Source organism: Amblyraja radiata, chromosome 20 (assembly GCF_010909765.2).
Source record: "Amblyraja radiata isolate CabotCenter1 chromosome 20, sAmbRad1.1.pri, whole genome shotgun sequence".
Taxonomy (NCBI): Eukaryota; Metazoa; Chordata; class Chondrichthyes; order Rajiformes; family Rajidae; genus Amblyraja; species Amblyraja radiata.
The window spans coordinates 12,871,476-12,891,181 of record NC_045975.1 but is presented as its reverse complement, the minus strand read 5'-3'; the positions used below and the strand labels follow the sequence as shown (position 1 = coordinate 12,891,181).

The 19,706-nt window shown below is 50.0% G+C and overlaps 1 protein-coding gene across 2 annotated transcripts in view; it reads left to right on the top strand.

Moving 5' to 3' along the window:
- parva (parvin alpha) overlaps nt 1-16,966 on the top strand; it is a 34,353-nt gene extending 17,387 nt beyond the window's left edge. The window contains exons 1-13 of one of the 2 annotated variants that reach the window (XM_033038857.1): nt 325-520; nt 3,974-4,063; nt 4,177-4,247; nt 5,248-5,350; nt 6,819-6,959; nt 7,677-7,792; nt 8,997-9,055; nt 10,139-10,158; nt 11,689-11,750; nt 12,322-12,390; nt 12,751-12,852; nt 13,383-13,455; nt 14,712-16,966. In XM_033038857.1, coding sequence (XP_032894748.1) covers nt 493-520; nt 3,974-4,063; nt 4,177-4,247; nt 5,248-5,350; nt 6,819-6,959; nt 7,677-7,792; nt 8,997-9,055; nt 10,139-10,158; nt 11,689-11,750; nt 12,322-12,390; nt 12,751-12,852; nt 13,383-13,455; nt 14,712-14,788 — 1,011 coding nt within the window. In that variant the 5' untranslated portion in view covers nt 325-492 and the 3' untranslated portion in view covers nt 14,789-16,966. Of the gene's footprint in view, nt 1-324; nt 521-3,973; nt 4,064-4,176; nt 4,248-5,247; nt 5,351-6,818; nt 6,960-7,676; nt 7,793-8,996; nt 9,056-10,138; nt 10,159-11,688; nt 11,751-12,321; nt 12,391-12,750; nt 12,853-13,382; nt 13,456-14,711 lie in introns of those variants that run through there. The other variant, XM_033038856.1, reaches the window with a different exon arrangement.
- The last annotated feature ends 2,740 nt before the right edge of the window (nt 16,967-19,706 follow it).

Genomic DNA, 19,706 nt, shown 5'->3' with positions numbered 1-19,706 from the left:
TACGTGTGTGTATGTGTGTAGGTCCGTGTGTGTGTATGTACGTGTGTGTATGTGTATGTCCGTTTGTGTGTATGTCCGTGTGTCTGTGTATGTGCGTCTTTATGTGCGCACATGAGTTTGTGTTTAAACGGACACAAGGGATGAAAGACAAACGGCGCCAGGATCGACCGCCTGCTTATTTGATTTTCAGTATTCTAGTTATTGAGCCGGTGAGCATTTGCTCTCCAGAAATACACAGGAAGTCTGCTCTTATGATGCAACAACAGCGACTACGAGGAGATAGACTATGCAGCGTTACAACTTTCCGATGTACTAGCTCTGCCACTGTGTAGAAAGAAACAAATGAAAAGTACTGCATTTAACAGAGTGCAGAGGAACACAGCCACTGAAGACAAATTGAGAGGAAGGCAATGACTCATCTTGAAGGTTATTAAAATATTTCAGGCTGTTCCCAATTCTCAGCCAGTATGAAGGTGAATTGGTTTGAGTGCAATGGGTTGTGGAGCACTTTGTTGTAAAGGTAAGGTGTTATCTGCCCTCCAGTATTTTGAGGCAATGAATGGTCGTTTTAATCATCATTCCTATTTGCTGTAGCAATTGTTGCCTGCGTGTGTCAATGTTCTGGGTCGTAATCTCATAATGGGGATAGAAACTCCTTCAAATCCTTTGGAGAATGTGGGTTTTAAAAGAAATAATGAAATTGAAAGCTTTGTCCCAGTAAATGCTGACTTGTTACACTCTGAATTTTCTATGCCTTTGAAATCTTTGCATTTGTCAAGGCAGCCCATGGAAGGGTTACTCCAGATAATTGATTTTTTTGCTCTGAACTTGCAATGGAAGTTTGATTTGATTATTTTGAAGAGGAAAGGGAGAAAAGACGAAATAATAATTGAGGCCAACTCTTTTGTTAGTCGGCTTTTGTCCTTTGCGTAGAGCTGCGATGGGCCTGAATATTGCAGGGGATAAAACGCGGTTGTTTAGAATGCAGTGGCTATTGAATTCCATGTTACGATTAGATATTTCAGTGAAGAAATGAGGATAAGGGACGTGATAAAAGGGGCAAGAGAAAGGTGCTACTGTATTCCCTAGAGGACATCATTAACAGTGTACCAAGGAAGAGTGGAGCTCTCATCCAAACTTAATTGACTATTGCCAAGTCAATTAATTTTACTTACACTCATCATGTCCCAGAGGGAGGCCATTCGGACCGTTGAATTTATTGGCAGCAACCAGTGGAGCAGACTAATATTCTTCTGCATTGCCCTGAAATACTATCTCTGTCACTGTCTCTCTTAGGTCCAACAACCCTTTGGGGAAGGGTCTCGACCTGAAATGTCACCTATTCCTTTTCTGCAGAGGTGTTGCGTGACCCGCTGAGTTACTCCAACATTTTGTCTATCTTTATAAACCAGCATCTGTAGTTATTACTTCCTATACATTAAAAAAAAAATTGTTTACTATGAACCAGCATTAGGGGGCGCCACAGTGGCGCAGTGGTAGAGTCGCTGCCTTACAGCGCCATGGTCCCGAATTCGATCCTGAGTATGGGTGCTGTCTGTACGGAGTTTGTATGTTCTCACTGTGACTGCGTGGGTTTTCTCCGGGTGCTCCGGTTTCCTCCCACACTCCAAAGACGTACAGGCTTGTAGGTTAATTGGCTTCGGTTAAAATTATAAATTGTCCCTCGTATGTAGGATTGTGCTGGTGTGCGGGGATCGCTGGACGTCGTGGACTCGATGGGCCAAAGGGTCTGTATCTGTAATCTAAACTAAACTAAGCTCAATGTGGGCCAGCATAAAAGAATGGAAGGTGTAAGAGACAATACCTTGCTCGTGCACAGTGGAAGAAGGGGGCGGAGAATGAGGGCTGATGGGTTTGCTCTGGGAGCTAGCATGCGCCTGATGGGCTGAATGGACTTTTGGTGCCATGATAAATAAGTCCAAGCTTGATAGGCCAAATGGCTTCTTTCCCTGGAGCCACAAGAAACCGCAGATGCTGGAATCCTGAGTAAAAATGCGAAGTGCTGGACTAACACAGCGGGTCAGGCAGCATCTGTGGAGGGAATGGGCAGACGGGTTTGTTAGGTTGGGAGCCTTCCTCAGTTATTTTCCTCTCTTTTGCTTCAGTTAATGATTCATCTGCTAGTCCAATATTTCTCAGTGCATCTCGACCTGAAAGCAGATTGAGTTATTGAGCCACAACAAGGTGATCTTGTTGATCTTAAAGGAGAAACAGTTTGCAAATGCATAATCGTTGCACGAATTTTGCTAATGCAGTGATTCCAGCGTTGAAATGCGCCTGCAGCCAGCTCGGTGATAGCAGCAGGATATTTGATTTATCAAGGTTTGGCTTGAAGTCAGCAGCTAATGGAACAATGGTAATTCTCCTTGTATTAAAGAGCTTCCTGCAGAGTAGAGTCTAATCGAATATTCACCCAATGCTGGCACACAACTCTTATCCAATGTTTATGTTTGCAATTAACATTACAATGTGGGGGAATCAAAGGTATCCTGGAGAGTTTGCAAAGTGGCAGCACTGCTGATGTCCTGATCACCTGGAGGTATCCAGGAGGAAGTAGTGGGAGATTGTATCCCTGATCCACCCACGTTGATACTACCTAATCGTTGCATCACGACCTGGTTCGGCAACTCGAACGGCCAAGAACAGAGGGGAGACCACAGAGATTGGTAGGCACTGCCTTGTCCAGTACTGACCTCCCCACCATCAAAGGGATGTACAGGAGGTGCTGCCTCAAACTGGCAGCCAATATCACCAAAGACCCACACCACCACCCTGACAAGCTCTTACTTCTCTGCTACCATCGGGAAGAAGGTTCAGGTGTCTGGGAACTAGGATCGACGGGTTTAAGACCAGCTTCTTCCCCGCCAACATCAGGCTCTTGAACACTGCCCCCATCGATTATGATTTTCTATGGACTGTGTCTTTAATTGCATTTTGTTCTGGCAGAATTATGGGTGCCTAGTATTTTGGTTATTAATTTATTGTACTTTTGATTAATGTATATTTATCAGTGTGTTATTGCCTTTAGAGTCGTGTCAAATTTGCAGCAAGTAAGAATTGTATTGTTCCTCTGTTGGTACATATGGCAATTAAACATTCTTGAGTCTCATTGCTGTCGTTCTAAACTTCTTCTTTACAGCTGCAAGGTCCTTCTCTCCATTCCTCTCCCCTCCCACCTCCCCATGTCGTCTCTCGCCTAGAATGGAGCAGCTGGGCTTTAGAAGAATGAGAGGGGATCTTATTGAAACATATAAGATTATTAAGGGTTTGGACACACTAGAGGCAGGAAACATGTTCCCGATGTTGGGGAAGTCCAGAACCAGGGGCCACTGTTTAAGAATAAGGGGTAAGCCATTTACAACGGAGATGAGGAAACACTTTTTCTCACAGAGAGTTGTGAGTCTGTGGAATTCTCTGCCTCAGAGAGCGGTGGAGGCCGGTCTCTGGATGCTTTCAAGAGAGAGTTAGATAGAGCTCTTAAAGATAGCGGAGTTAAGGGATATGGGGAGAAGGCAGGAACGGGGTACTGATTGTGGATGATCAGCCATTGATCACATTGAATGGTGATGCTGTCTCGAAGGGCCAAATGGCCTAACCCTGCACCTATTGTCTGTCTCCCCCCCCCTCACCCCTTCTTTCCTCCTCTCCCCTCCTCTCCCACCTCTCTCATTGTCCCCGGAGAATGAGGAGTGGGGGGGGGGGGGGGGGGGGGAAGAGTGTGGAGTGCACTTCCCCAGGTTGTGGGTCTGATCAGTTGAAGAAGCACCAGCACTTGGCCTGAACTCTTACCTTTGGCTTCACATCTGGAGGGGAGAGAGAGGGGGGGGGGGGGGGGGGAGGTGAATGGTTAGTGTCTCCCACACCATCAGTTCCAGATGTGGTCACCCACTGCACGATGGTGCTGCTCCATCAGTGTCCAGCTGTTGACCTTTGCCCTCCTCCTCTGTCCTAGTGTCGGAGCTGCAGGAGGAAGGGAAGAATGCCATTAACCTGCCCCTCAGCCCCATCGCCATTGAGCTGGACCGAGAGGACACCGTATTGGGTAAGAGACCGCCTGTAATGCCGCCGGTGAGATCACCCTTGTAGTGATGGGTGGGGCGGGGTGGGGGGTGGGGGGTTGACAGTTCCTCACCGCCTCCTTCTTTTCTGCCATAGAGGAGAATGAGGTACGAACCATGCTGGATCCAAACTCCAGGAATGATCCTAAGCTGCAAGAACTAATCAAGGTAAGAGGGGCCAATGCAAGGCAGTGCTGCATTCATTCACTCCACAGGCTACCAATCACCCATGCTGTGCTTCATCCATTAAGCTAGTCTGTAAGTTTAGTTTAGTTTAAAGATACAGAGTGGATACAGGCCCTTTGGCCCACAAAGTCCGCACAGACCAACGATCCTCGTTACTCCAGCACACACTACACACGGTTTACAATATTTGTGATAATGAACGATATGTCTTTAGACTTTAGACACAGAAACGTTTTCCCAGAGTGAGAGAGGGGAGGTGATTGGCAAATGGGTGGAGATTCCCTCTTTCCCCTCCACCCTATCTCCTTCCATCTACATCCTCCACCTCCCAGCTTTACATTAGTCTTTAGATATACATTGTGGAAACAAACAGGCCCTTCGGCCCACCGAGTCCACACCGACCACCGATCGCCCCGCACACTAGCACTACCCTACACACAAGGAACAATTCTCAACTTTACCAAAGCCAATTAACCTATACAAACCTGTACGCCTTTGGAGTGTGGGAGGAAACCGGGGCGCCCGGAGAAAACCCACGTGGTCACAGACCTCGTACAGACAGCGCCCATAGTCAGCATCGACCTCGGGTGCAGTCTGTGTGGAGTTTGCACGTCCTCCCTGTGACAGCATGGTTCCCCCCCACATCCCATGGATGTGTGGGTTTGTGGATTATTTGGGTCTCTGGATACTGCCCTTAGTGTGTGGGGAGTGGATGTGAAAGTGGGATCACATAGAACAAATGTGAACGGGTAATCGCTGGTTCGTGCAGACTCAGTGGGCCAAAGGGCCTGATGCATGCTGTCTCTCTAAACTAAACTAAACTACTGCCAGTCTAGGAAAGAACTGCAGATGCTGGTTTAAATCGAAGGTAGACGCAAAATGCTGGAGTAACAGCGGAACCGCAGCATCTCTGGAGAGAGAGAAGGAGTGGGTGACGTTTTGGGTCGAGACCCTTCTAAACTACTGCCTTGTCTTTGCCCAGGTTTTCATCGACTGGATCAATGACGAGCTGGTGGAGGAGAGGATCATTGTGAAGGATTTAGCTGAAGATCTCTACGACGGTCAAGTCCTACAGAAGCTCTTTGGTAAGATTCATCGTCGCGAAGCATGGAATTGGAAATCTGAAGACTGGTTCTGATCCGAAATGCCGTCTGTCCATTCCCCGGATGGATGGTGCCTGACCCCCTAAGTTCCACCAGCACTTAGTTTAGTTTAGAGATACAGCGCGGAAACAGGCCCTTTGTCTCACCGAGCCCGCGCCGACCAGCGATCCCCGCACATTTACACTATCCTGCACACACTAGAGACAATCTTTAATTATGCCAAGCCAATTAACCTACAAAAAACGTACGTTTTTGGAATGTGGGAGGAAACTGGAAATCTCGGAGAAAACCCATGCAGGTCAGGGGGAGAATGTATGAACTCTGTACAGACAACACCCATAGTCAGGATCGAACCTGGGTCTCTGGCACTGCTGGGGGTGACTCTACTGCTGTGTCACCAAGCCACCCCTTTGTGTTTTGCTCAGAATGGAAAGCGGCCATTTGGCCCATCTAGACCATTCTGGTTCCTTGAGGAGCCATCTCGCTGGCGAGGGACTGGATGAATCTCATTATAGAAGGGCGGGCGCAAGCTGGTTGATCTCAAATGGCTGAGTTTTAGGAGCCTGTGTGCATATAATTCACCAAACGATGAAGGTAGCCGGAACTGTTTCCTGCTGCAATCCCACTCCATCCTTTGTGGATTCTGCTACAGCTGAACCTTTAAAGATTCCTCCACATCAACACTTTCTGTCTCGCGTTCCACTGTAAATGGATTTGAAAACACAGTTGCTATTTATCCATTGTTCGAGCTCTGCTTTGATCAAATGGGGGGTATCATTTGTCAAGGACAGCGAGCTCTTCACTTTATTTCAAAGGAAGTTCTTTCAATTTGCACATATTTGTAAATGCTATTGGTTTTCTATAGACGTCTTTTAAACAGTTGGAATGAAATCTTACATAAATATACATTGTGTAGAGAGCCGCACAGTGTAGAAACAGGCCCTTCATCCCACCTTCTCCATACTGATTGTTGGCATGCTGGGCTAGATGCACTTGCCTGCATTTGGCCCGTAGCTCTCTAAGCCCGTTCTATCCAGGTCTGTTAAAACCTGTAATTGTATCGGCTTCCGTAGGTTCCCCTGGCAGCTCGTTCCGGATACGGACCATCCTCTGGGTGAAAAAGTTGCCCCTGAGGCTCCTCTTAAATCTCTCCTCTCTCACCTTAAGCCTGTGCCCTCTAATTTTAGAACCCTCTACCCCGATGGAAAAGGCAGTGAGTGTTCACTGTATCCATGCCCTGATGATCTTGAACGTCTCAATTAGGTCACCCCTCAGCCTCAGAGAAATGTCTCAGCCTGTCCAATGTCTCCCTCTAACCCTCCAATCCGCGGGGACGAGAGGGTTCACTCTCCGGGTTGGCGCGGGTTCCCGGTGCCCGTGTCTGGGCGCTCCGGGCTCCGTGGGCGCGGCGTCTCCGCCCATCTCACACTCCCGTTCTCCCCGTGCGCAGAGAAGCTGGAGGGGGAGAAGTTAAACGTGGCCGAGGTGACGCAGTCGGAGATCGCTCAGAAGCAGAAGCTTCAGACCGTGCTGGAGAAGATCAACGAGACTCTCAAGCTGCCCCCGCGGAGCATCAAGTGGACCGTGGATGGTGGGTCCACTGCCCCGGGAGGGAGGGAGGGAGGGGGAGGAGAGAGAGTGAGGAGTGAGTCTGCTCCACTGGTCAGAAGGGCCAGAGGGAAGGAGAGAAGGTGGGAGGGGGGGGGGGGGGAAGGAGAGAGAGTGAGGAGTGAGTCAGAAGGGCCGGAGAGAAGGAAGGAGGTAGAAGTGAATCTGTTCCACTGGGCGGGGGGGGGAGGGGAGGGGATGGGGGGGGGGGGGGGGGAGGGAGGGAGGGTGGGAGGGAAGGAGGAGTGAGTCTCCTCCCCTGGGTCAGAGAGGGAGGATGCAGGGGGTCTACTCCACTGGTCAGAAGGGCCGGAGGGAGGGAGTCTGATCCATTGGGTCTGTGGGAGGGAGGGAGGGAGAGAGACGGGAGGTGTAAGTCTGCTCTGCTGGTCTGAAAGGCCGGATGGAGGGGGGTGGGGGGGGGGGCTGCTTTGTTTATCCAGTGGGCCCGAGGGGATGGAGGGAGGGAGGAGAGAGGAGGGAGTCTGGCCCGCTTGTCCAGGTATTGTTGGGCTCTGCTTGCTTCATACCTGGTATTGACGGCGTATATTGCTGGCACAAAGTCTTCTTGGCGTTGCACGCTCGTCTGTATCCCGCGGCTGGGAACTGCGAGCGAGCGGGGGGTGCATCCTCCTGTGGACCATTAGAGCGCTCGCCCTCACTTTTAATCGATCGCGTTTGCCTCTTCCCTACTGCCCAGGTGTTCACATGAAGAGCTTGGTGGCCATACTGCACCTCCTGGTTGCCGTCTCTCAGTACTACAGGGCACCCATCCGACTGCCCGACCACGTCTCTGTCCAGGTTGTGGTTGTCCAGGTAGGTGGGCGAGGGCAACAGGACCTTCCCTCGGGTACAGACAGCGAGTGGCCACCCCCGACCCACACTGTGCTGCCCACAACTGTACACACATAGGGCTCAAACCTGCACAGTAATCATCAGTGCATGGAGCCATAGAGGCATACAGCATAGACGCAGCATGACCCTTCTGCATCCAAACCTTTCCTGTCCGTAGATCTGAGAAGCCACAGATGCCACTCAACCCGCTCAGTTCCTCCAGCAGTTTCTTTTTTTTTTTTTTTTTTGCAAATCACAAGGGGGTTCCCATTTAAGTTGTAGGCGAGGAAGGAAGGCGAGTTGGGGCAGGAGGGGGTTACAGAGATAGAAAGGGTGTAGGGGCTAGGGGGGGGATGGTGATAGTGAGTGGTGTGGGGGTAAAGGGGGGGGGGGGGGATAGAGAGATAGTGAGGGGTGGAGCCCAGAGGGGGTTAACAATACAGGGAGGGGGTGTAGAGATGGTGGGACTCAGAGAGATAGGAAGATGGATCAGAAGAATGGTAAAAATGTTCCATCAAGGCATTGGTGGATTGGGAGTGTGAGTGAGCCTGGGGTGAGGGGTGAATACAGCGCTGCCGATATGAACAGGACTGTTTGGATCTGCAACAGTTTGTGTAGAGTTGATGGTGCCAGTACCCCGGCTCTGCTCCACGAGGCTCAGGAAGAGGTCACCACCCTCATAGAGTCACACTTCAGTCTGAAGAAGGTCCCAACCCGAAACGTCACCCATCCTTGTTCCCCCAGAGATGCTGCCTGACCAACTGAGTTACGCCAGCACTTGATGTCTATAAACCGGCATCCGCAGTTGCTTTCTACACAAACAGTCAAACAACATGGAGACAGGCCCTACTGCCCAACATGTCCATGCCGACCAAGATTTCCTATCTCAGCTAGACCCACTTGCCCACATATGGCCCTTACTCCTCTAAACCTTTCCTACTCGTGCTCCTGTCCAGATGTCTCGCATGTTGGTATCGTCAGGTTGTCAAGTTTGAATGGAACCTGCTGTGCTCATAGAAACTGATTTAAAACAAACCTCAGCTCCATAGATGCTGCCTCACCCGCTGAGTTTCTCTAGTATTTTTGTCTACCTTCGATTTTTCCAGCATCTGCAGTTCTTTCTTAAATAAAACGAACCCAGATCACAGCAGTGGTTTAAGTTTGTGAATTCATTTTATTCCCACAGAAGAGAGAGGGGATTCTCCAGTCCCGGCACATCCAAGAGGAAATCACTGGGAATGTCGAGTATGTGGCCGCACTTGTCTTTCTACTGCTGCGTAATTAACTGCAGGTCCAGGTTGTCAACGTACGACTGGTAATCGGGGCATTGTTAGTCTGCCGTGGAGACTGGAAGCAGCTGGGGCAAACCAGGGCTCTACTCAAATCCACCCTCAGGCCCCAACATCCTCACCAGGACATTACCTGGGATGGCGGGATTTAGATATGGGAAGAGTGGCGCAGCGGTAGAGTTGGAGCCTTTCAGTGCCAGAGACCCAGGTTCGATCCTGACTACGGGTGCTGTCTGTAGGGAGATCGTACGTTCTCCCTGTGACCGCATGGATTTTCTCCGGGTGCTCCAGTTTTCTCCCACAGACCAAGACGTTCGGGTTTGTAGGTTAACTGGGTTTGGTAAAATCGTAAATTGTCTAGTGTGTATTTGGTGTTAGTGTACGGTGGGTCGAAGGGCCTGTTCCCCCGCGGTATGTCACAACGCCCAAAGAAAGTTTACACACGCTGGGACTTTTTTCTTTGGAGCGTAGGAGGCTGAGGGGTGACCTCATTGAGGCGTACACGATCAAGAGGGGCAGGGATAAAGTGAACGCTCACAGTTTTTTCCAGGAGGGAGGATTCTAAAACTAAAGGGCGTAGGCTTAAGGTGAGAGGGGAGAGATTTACGAGGGACCTCAGGGACATAATTCTCACTCAGAGGGTGTTGGTATCTGGAATGAGCTGATGGAAGAAGCTAAAGAAGAGGGATATGGCCCATGTGCCTGCATTTGGCCCATATCCCTCTAAACCCTTCCTGTCCATACAGTATATCTGCCCAAATGTCTTTAGCTTGTATCTGCATTCCCTGATAGATCATTCCAGATATGGACTACCTGCTGCGTGAAAAAGCCGCCCTTAAAGGCCCTCTTAAATCTTTCAGCCCTCACCTTAAAAGACCGTAAAAACATCTCTAAGTGTTGCTGGTAATGTCACCATTTACCACCCATTCTTAATTGTCCTAAAGGGCGTAGGCTTAAGGTGAGAGGGGAGTTTGGACTGCTTGCTGTGCTACTGAACAGCACCAAATTGTCACTGACGCTGTGTTCTGTTTGTTCCCAGGGCTCTGTCAGGGCGACATGGTAAGTGCCTACAACCCAGAAGTATGAACATTGAAGATAGACACAAAACGTTGGAGTAACTCAGCGGGTCAGGCAGCATCTCTGGAGAAAAGGGATAGGTGGCGTTTCGGGTCAAGATCCTTCTGCAGACATTAAAAACTCTAACTTTGTAACTTCATCTTATACTCCTCTCCCCTCTGTCTTTCCTCCTTGCCCCCTTCCTTCTCCTGAATCGTTTTACCAGTTCCGCAGTTCTCCATATTGTTTCTCTTGAGATCACACCTTCCCGAGACACCAATGGCACGGCCCTGCCGGAGGTCATCTGTGGCCGGCCCTGATTGCTCCTGTTCTTTTCTTGCCTCCAATTCTTCCCCACCCCCTTGCCCCCTACATTAAGTCTGAAGAAGGGTCTCGACCCGAAACATCACCCATCCAATTTTTCTCCAGAGATGGACAAGGGTGGCACGGTGGTGCAGCGGTAGAGTTGCTGCCTTGCAGCGCCAGAGACCCGGGGTTCGATCCTGACTACGGGTGATATCTGTACGGAGTTTGCACGTTCTCCCTGTGACCTGCGTGGGTTTTCTCTGGGTGCTCCGGTTTCTTCCCACCCTCCAAAGACGTACAGGTTTGTTAGTTAATTAGCTTTGGCAAGTTGGGAAATTGTCCCTAGTGTAAGTAGGTTAGTGTCGGGGGCGATCGCTAGTCGGCTTGGACTTGCTGGGCCGAAGGGCCTGTTTCCGCACTGGATCTCTAAAACAAAGTCTGAAGTCTAACGCAGTTTAGAGTCAGGTCTGGGGGAGTTCCCCCCACCACGGGTACCATGTAATCCCGTGCTACCTGCTCCATGGTCGAATAGTCAGCGACTAAACCGTCTCCCCCGCCTGGTTTGCCAGGTGAGGAGGGGACTGTGGACCACCAGCAGGACCAAAAACAAGACCTGTCAAAGTGAGGATGAGCTCCTAGCGAGCCAAGGCCATCCACACTTCAGTAGAAATTGCGATCACTGTCTTACATAGCATTGTAAGGCACCGTGCCCGTTGATGTTATCAATGATGATGATGATAAAGAAGCTGCCTGACCCGCAGTGTTACTCCAGCACGTTGTGTCTTTCTATGGTAAGTGGTTCAACAAGAGGCTTGACTTTGCATGTTGTTGTCCTGTTTTATCTCGCTGTGCTTTCTATCATTGTGCTCACTGCCTGCGCCCGCCCGCCCTGACCACAGTCAACAAATCCCTGCGCACATCTTCACTCCAGGTAAAACACAAACTCGGCAGCATCTGTGGAGGGAATGGACAAACGATGTTTCAGGTCGGCACCCTCCTTTAGACTTATTTTCTCCACAGATGCTGCCTGGCCCATTGAGTTCCTCCAGCACTTTGTTCTTTGCTCAAGATGCCAGTGTCTACAATTTCCCCGTGTCTCCTGCATAGTTAAGTTCAGACATTTCCACCCTGAGAGAAAGATTCTGAGCATCTACCCTCTCTATGTCTCCATGTGTGTTGATCTGACCCTGTGTTGTCCCCTCTATGTGACTCTTCAATCACTTTCAGAGCGAGATGCCTTCGACACGCTCTTCGATCATGCTCCAGACAAGCTCAATGTCGTCAAAAAGGTTTGATTCCTTGCCTGTATCCCCCTCCCCCCTTGCCCCTTCACCCTCCCCTTGCTTGTGTACTCCGCCCTTGTCTGTCCTTTGTCTGCATGCCTGTCCCCTTCCTGTTGCCTGTTCCCCATCCTTGGCTTGTTTCCCCGTGCACCCCACTGCCCGCATGTCCCCTGCCCCTCTGCCCACCACCCCACCTCTTGCCCATGCCCCCACCCTCCTCTTGCCCCACACCCTTTGCCTCTTGCCCACATATACCCTGCCCCACCCCTCCCCCCCTGCCTCTTTCCCTACCCTCCCACCTCTCTCTACCCCCTGCCTCTTACCCCCCCCACCTCTTGCCCTCTCGCCTCTTGTCCATGTCGTACCCCCCCCCCCCCCCCCCACCTCATCCCTGCCTCTTACCCCACCCCCCCATCTCATGTTTGACACACCCCCTCCCCTTACTGTTCCCTCCCCCCTGCCTCCCCACACATGTCCCACCCACCTCCCGTTTGGAGTGTCACTCGGGGCCACAGCCCCCTCTTGCCCTCCCCCCCGCCTCCCGGGGAATCGTGACCAGTTTCACTTCCCTCCACAGACGCTGATCACGTTTGTGAATAAACACCTGAACAAGTTGAATCTGGAGGTGACTGAGCTGGAGACCCAGGTGAGTGGATCAGGGGGAAGGGGCAGGGATAGCAGAGGGATTGGCTAGCGGCACGAGCCTGAGGGGCCGAGTGGCCTCGCCATGTCCTGTGACATCCCCTGGCTCTGGCCAACACTGTAGCCAGACACAGAGCAGTGCAGTGAGGCATCCCAGTGACTGGGACACTGGTCCTCAATGCTGCCAGGTCTTGGGTTGGCAACCTCCTCTTTGAGGAGATGTGACTCTAAGGGGGGTGGGTGGGTGTGTGTGTGTTGGTGGGGGGGGGGGAGGGGTGGACCCTGAGCCATTGGCGCATCAGCTCATGCTTGTGTTATTGATCGGGTCCAATGCTAACGTCTTGCCACAACTCTCCTCCTGCAGTTTGCCGACGGTGTCTATCTAGTGTTACTCATGGGGCTTGTGGAGGACTACTTCATACCTCTACACAACTTCTTTCTCACCCCGGACAGCTTTGAACACAAGGTGAATCTTTATTGACGGATTCTTTCCCTCTTTTCCCCTCTGCCGTCGGGCAGAAGATACAGAAGCTTGAAAGCAGCATACTCGCAGTAAACACCAGTGTTCTATCAGCCTTCCCAATTATTCACATTAGTTGCCTGCGCACATTTTGTGTTCCATGTGCTTTAACCGCCAGAAAAGGGATAGGTGACGTTTCGGGTCGGGACCCTTCATCAGTGAAGAAGTCTGAAGAAGGGCCCCGACCCAAAACGTCACCCATTCTTTTTCTCCAGAGATGCTGCCTGACCCGTTGAGTTACTCCAGCACATCGTATCCATCTTCAGTATAAATCAGCATCTGCAGTTCTTTGTTTCTGCTATTACTAACAGATCCCTTGGTACCACAACATTCTGTAGTTCCTCTTTGTTTAAATAATTTGCCCTTGTCCATTCTTGAGGCTATTCCATTGGCACACTTCATGCCCACTTACTCAACCTATCTATACCCCTTAATGAATTCTTGAGGCTAAAACCTGTGCATGATTTTCTCGACAGGTCCACAATGTGTCTTTCGCCTTTGAACTCATGCAAGACGGGGGATTGGAGAAGCCCAAGCCTCGATCAGAAGGTAGGCAATTGGTGGTCTGTCGGTTCCGATGTGTTTAAGAATTGGTGCCAGAATCTGGCCTTAGCCTCCAAAGATCTTGCTGCGCACTGACTTGTCTGTGAAAGTGGCAAGGAGGTAGACTTCCATCCAATGGGATGTGGTGGTCTAGTCCTCAATGGGCAATAGAAGCAATTTCGACAAAGCCATTCCAAAGGAAACTGAATCAATAGGAAGGAGAGGGAGAGTAGAGGAGGGAAAGGAATTGGCCCTTTAATTAGCTAGGATGTAGTTCCGATCTTCCAACCTACCTGTGTAGGAATGAACTGCAGATGCTGGTTTATACTTAAGATCAATGCAAAATGCTGGAGTAACTCAGTGGGTCAGGCAGCATCTCTGGTGAGAAGGAATAGGTAACGTTTTGGATCGGAACCCTTCACTGTCTAACCTGCTGAGTTACTCCAGCATTTTGTGTCTATCTTCCAACCTACTTCATTGCGGATATTACATTTTTTAAATTGTTTTGAAATACTGCATGTAAACAGGCCCTTCAGCCCACTGAGTCCATGCTGACCTTCGATCACCCGTCAACACCATGTTATCCCACTGCTTACACATCAGGGGCATTTTTTAAATAGAAGCCAATTAACCTACAAATCTGCATGTCTTTGTGATGTGGGAGGAAACCGGAGCTCCCGGACAAAACCCCCACAGTCACGGGAAGAACGTGCAAACTCCACGCAGTCAGGGAAGAACCCGGATCTCTGGCGCGATATGACAGTGGTGCTACCGGCTGTGCCGCCCAATCAGCCCTTCCTCTGTAACTGGAATGCCACAGTGCCGTAACACTATATTCTATGCTCTGGTCTTTTTCTCTTTGTACTTGAGCATGGCTTGATTGTACTCATCTATAGTCTGGTTTGACTGGATAGCAGGCAGTGCTATTGTGCTACGTATGACAATATATAAACTCATCAACAAATATAGAGAAAACATCTTCAGGGGGGTGGGGAGAGAGCAAGGAACGAGGATTATTTGGAGAGCGTATTGGTAAAACTTATTTGGAGTGAATATTTGTAAAGAGACAGCATAGGAATGATGGGCCAATTGGCCATATTTCGAATAAAGATGACCTTAATGGCTATGTTGACATACCTGTTCGTGCTGCGGCAAGTAAGAATGTAATTGTTTTGCTTCGGGGGGGTGTACGACAGTGGAATATTCTTGACGCTAATTAAAACTACAAGACTGATCCAAAACCTATGTGTTCCCACTTGCAGATATCGTGAACTGCGACTTGAAGTCCACACTCCGAGTCCTCTACAACCTGTTCACAAAATACAGGAACGTGGAGTGAGACGGGGGAGCTGGTGCCCGGTGCCCTCACCGCCAGGGACCAGCGTGACTGGTAGCTCTGAAACCACCAGCCGTGCCAACAGGAGCCCCCAGGCCCTGGAGCCCATCGCCGTCTCGCTGGAGCCCATTGCCGTCTCGCTGGAACCCATCAGTCAGTTGCGTTCCAAGCTTTCTGTCCTTCCAAGATTTTTTTTTTTTTTTAAGAGTATTTTCGATATATGTATATATCCATATATATAAAAATAAGCACTTGAATTACAAAGAGCAGAGGCTATGGTGCTAGTACTTTGATGATAAAATTGTGGCTTTCTCATGTTAATATGGAAAATCTACTCTGGAAAAATGAAAACGCACTTTCCAAATATGTCAAGTTACAAAAGCCAAAGAGCTGGCACAGGTTTGAAGAGTGTAATACAGTCACGGAGTAAGATAGCACAGAAACAGGCCCTTCGGCCCATCTTGTCCATGTCACCAAGTTGGCATTTTGGCCCTGTCCCATTTGCCTGCATTTGGCCCCAGAACCTTCCAAACCCTTCCTGGGTCTTTTGAATGTCTTAATTGTATCAATTTCCTCCGGCAGCTCATTCCAGATACAGGCTCCCTCTGAGTGAAAAATTTGCCCCTGAGGTCCCTCTTAAATCTCCCACCATAATCCATGCCCTCCAGTTTTAAGATGCTCTGGGGGAAAATTTATCCAAGCCCCTCATGATCGTGTACACCTCAATAAAGTCACCCCTCAACCTCCTACAAAAATCTGAACGTGTGCAGCTTCTCCCTATATCTCAAGCCCACAAATCCAGATTCTTTCCTGGTGAATCTCTTCGGCACTTTTTGCTTCCTTTAGCCAGGCGACCAACACCACACACACGGACCTGTGTCACAATGAACCCCCTAAACTTTCTATGCTTCAGTAGAGTTGCATGTTCAGAGTATTTATGTGCAGAACTGTACCAGTCAAGCATTGAACACCATAGGCCTTTTACTGCACAACAAACACATTAGTTTGAAGGATTAGATGAAATGAAGGTCCAGGAACTTCTTCCAGCAAATACTGGGAATGTTTCACCTGTGGGTGGGAGAGGAATCAGGTGTAAAATGTGTGCAAAACATCATGTAAATGTGGGATTCCCCCTGCAGCATAATCAAGGACGAGTCTCACCATCATCCCCCTTCTCCCATCAGGCAAAAGATACACGAGTGTGAAACTGCACACCTCCAGATTCAGCGATAGCTTCGTCCCAGCAACGGAACCATCCTATCACCAATTAGAGAGCGGTCCTGAGCCACCATCTATCTCATTGGAGACCCTAGGATTATCATCTTGCACTAAACGTTATTGCTTTTATCCTGTATCTGTACACTGTGGACGGCTGGATTGTAATCATGTATCGTCTTTCCGCTGACTGGATAGCACGCAACAAAAGCTTTTCACTGTACCTCGCTACACGTGGCAATAAACTAAACTAAAGAAAGAGATTATTCAATTATCTCCACCCTGATATCGATTGTCACTGCCTACAATCTCATGAACGTTGGTATGAACGGTGTGAACGTTGCATTCTCCAATTCCAAGAACTGCCCCACCCCCTCCCAGGCCCACTTCTCCCACCACCATGTCACCCTGCTCCTTTTCCCACCTTCCCATTCCCGAGTCCCATATTTGTCACAGGGCGTCAAAGATTAAGGGGAGAAGGCAGGAGAATGGGGTTAAGAGGGATATATAGATCAGCCATGATTGAATGGTGGAGTAGACTCGATGGGCCGAATGGGCTAATTCTGCTCATATGACTTATGAGCTTATATTTCCCTTTTCCCTTACCTGAAGCCCTTTTGTCTCCTTTTCACCTCCAGCCTTTGTCACTTACTCCTCTCTTCTGCCAATCACCCCCCTCCCTCCCTCACCTGTATCCACTTTCCAGGATTTGTCCCACCCCCATCTCTCCTTTCCAGCTTCCTCCCCCTTACTCCATGTCTGAGGAAGGATCCTGACCTGAAACGTCATCTACACATTCCCTCCACAGATGCTGCCTGACCCGCTGAGTTCCTCCAGCACTTTGTGTTTCGCTCAGGATTCCAGCATCTGCAGTTTCTTGTGTGCAACCTTCTTTTGTTTGTATTGTATCTGTTTAAAAATAAATGTTGTTGAGTGAATAACCCGCATTTGTGGGACCACGTCCGATATGTGGAAATGCTATCGTGATTAGTCCTTGTACCTGATTTTGCAGAATTAGTCTGAGAGTTTCTCAATGTCGTGATGCTGATATGTGTGACGTGTGCTTATCTACGATGGCCAAGTGCCTCACTGGACTATTGCTCGGTGTCACACTTTGATTGCTCTGTTGTTGTCTGAAAGCTCTTGCAATGGTACAGTATTTCTGAATTCGAGTCAGTCCCAAACTCCAATCCCATTGCACAGTAGCGCAGCGGTAGAGTTGTTGCCTTACAGCACCAGAGACCCGGGTTCGATCCTGGCTACGGGTGCTTGTCTGTACGGAGTCTGTACGTTCTCCCTGCGACCTGCGTGGGTTTTCTCCTGGGCCTTTGGTTTCCTCCCACACTCCAAACACGTACAGGTTTATTCAGTTTAGTTTAAAGATACAGCGTGGGACCAGGCCCTTCGGTCCCGAGTCCGTACATGGTTTCAAGGTAAGTTGGGGGGGGGGGGGCGCAAATGTTTTTACACAAAGTGGTGGGTGCCTGGGAATGTGCCTGGGAATGGTGGTGGAGGCAAATACGATGGTGGCATTTAACAGGCTTTAAGGGCGGCACAGTGGCGCAGCGGTAGAGTTGCTGCCTCACAGCCCCAGGGAGACCCAGGTTTGATCCTAACTCTGGGTGCTGTCTGTGTGGAGTTTGCACGTTCTCCCTGTGACCGCATGGGTTTTCTCCGGGTGCCCCCCACATTTCAAAGACGTGCAGGTTTGTAGGTTAATTAGCTTCTGTAAATTGTCCCCAGTGTGTAGGATAGAACTAATGTACAGGTGATCCGATCGCTGGTCGGCATAGACTCGGTGGGCCGAAGGGCCTGTTTCCACGCTGTATCTCTAAAACTAATGCCATGATCACATTAAATGTCGGTGCTGGCCCAAAGGGCCGAATGGCCTACTGCACCTATTGTCTATTGTCTATAAACTAGTTGGACATATGGATATGGAGGGATATCAGGTGTCAGAGGTTGTGGGGCGAAGGCAGGAGAATGGGGTTAGGAGAGATAGATAGATCAGCCTTGATTGAATGGCGGAGTAGACTTAATGGGTCGAATGGCCTAATTCTACTCCTATTACTTATGATATGATATGGATCATATGCGGGCATTGGAGATTGTTGGGCACAGACATTGTGGGCCGAAGGGCCTGTTCATGTGCTGTAGTGTCCTATGTATAGAAAGCAACCGCAGATGCCGGTTTATACCGAAGATAGACGCAAAGTGCTGGAGTAACTCAGCGGGACAGGCAGCATCTGTGGAGAAAAAGGATGGGTTCGATGTTCTACGTCTTCAGTGGCCGAGTCCCCTTGATGTTGAGGAGTTAGCTGAAGCTCTTCAGCGAGGGGATGGTTGCAAACTCGGTGTAAACTGGCCATAGATGTTTACATAAGCAGGCTGTAATACGGGCAGCTGGAACACGGAGACGATAATGTTTTTTTTTAAAGAACTAGGGTCTGTTTTTATTTGGCGGGCGGGCTCTGTTATCTAGTGTTGCAAATTTACGAGGGCAGATTCAGGACATGAGCGGCAGAGATGAATCCAGCCCAGATACACCAGCAGCACTATAGAATGCACGGCAGGTGGACTCAAAATGCTGGAGTAACTCAGCGGGACAGGCAGCATCTCTGGAGAGAAGGAATGGGTGACGTTTCGGGTCGAGACCCTTCTTCAGACCCTTCTCTCCAGAGATGTTGCCCGTCCCCCTGAGTTACTCCAGCATTTTGTGTCTGTCTTCGGATAGACAAAAATGCTGGAGAAACTCAGCGGGTGAGGCAGCATCTATGGAGCGAAGGAAATAGGCGACGTTTCAAGTCGAAACCCTTCTTCAGGCTGATGAGTTTCTCCAGCATTTTTGTCTACCTTCGATTTTCCAGCATCTGCAGTTCCTTCTTAAACAAGTATAATGAAGGCGTCAGGTTAATGATTTCAGCAAGTTAGTGGGACACATCCAAGAGGACTCCAGCCCCTCCACCCAGTTTCCTCCCCGGGTCTGGCACAAACAGACTCGGCTAGATAAACCTGAAGGATCCCTTTCACGCCAGTTTTAAGGAGCCGCCAGCCCGCAGCTCCATCATTACGGTGCAACCAGGCTGAATGCAAAGCCTCATCACTCAGCTCCCCGGACCCAGCGGGGCGGCTGACAATAATGCAGAGTAATGAATGGCTCGGAGGCAGCGCCAACGTAATTGAGAATATGAGATGACATTGTAAACATGGGCCGTTAACCCGGCGTCTGATGTGGAGATTGTGTTAGTGCTGAGCACACCTGCAGGGCCAAATAGAGAGGGAGCAGAGGCACAGCGCATGGACAGCAGCGACCTCTCTGTGTCTTTCTGTCTCTCTCGCTCTGTCTCCCCTCTCCTCCCCCTTAGTCTCTTTCTTGCTCTCCCCCCCCCCCCTCCTCTCTCTCTGTCCCTTTCTCCCTCCTCTCTCCCCCCTTTCCTTCTCTCTATCCCCTCTCCCCATTTCTCGCTCCAACTTTCCCTCTCCCTCTCCCACCTTTCTCTCTCCCCCTTGCTCCCCTCTTCTCTCCCCCCGCCCCACCTCAGCCTCTCCTCCTCCTCCTCCTCCCCACTCTTTCCCCCTCACACCTCACCTCCCTCCTCTTCTCTCCCCCCCCCCCCTCCTCATACAGTGTGGAAACAGGCCCTTCGGCTCAACGCCCACACCTGCCAACATGTCCCAGCTACACTCGTCCCACGCCTGCGCTTCA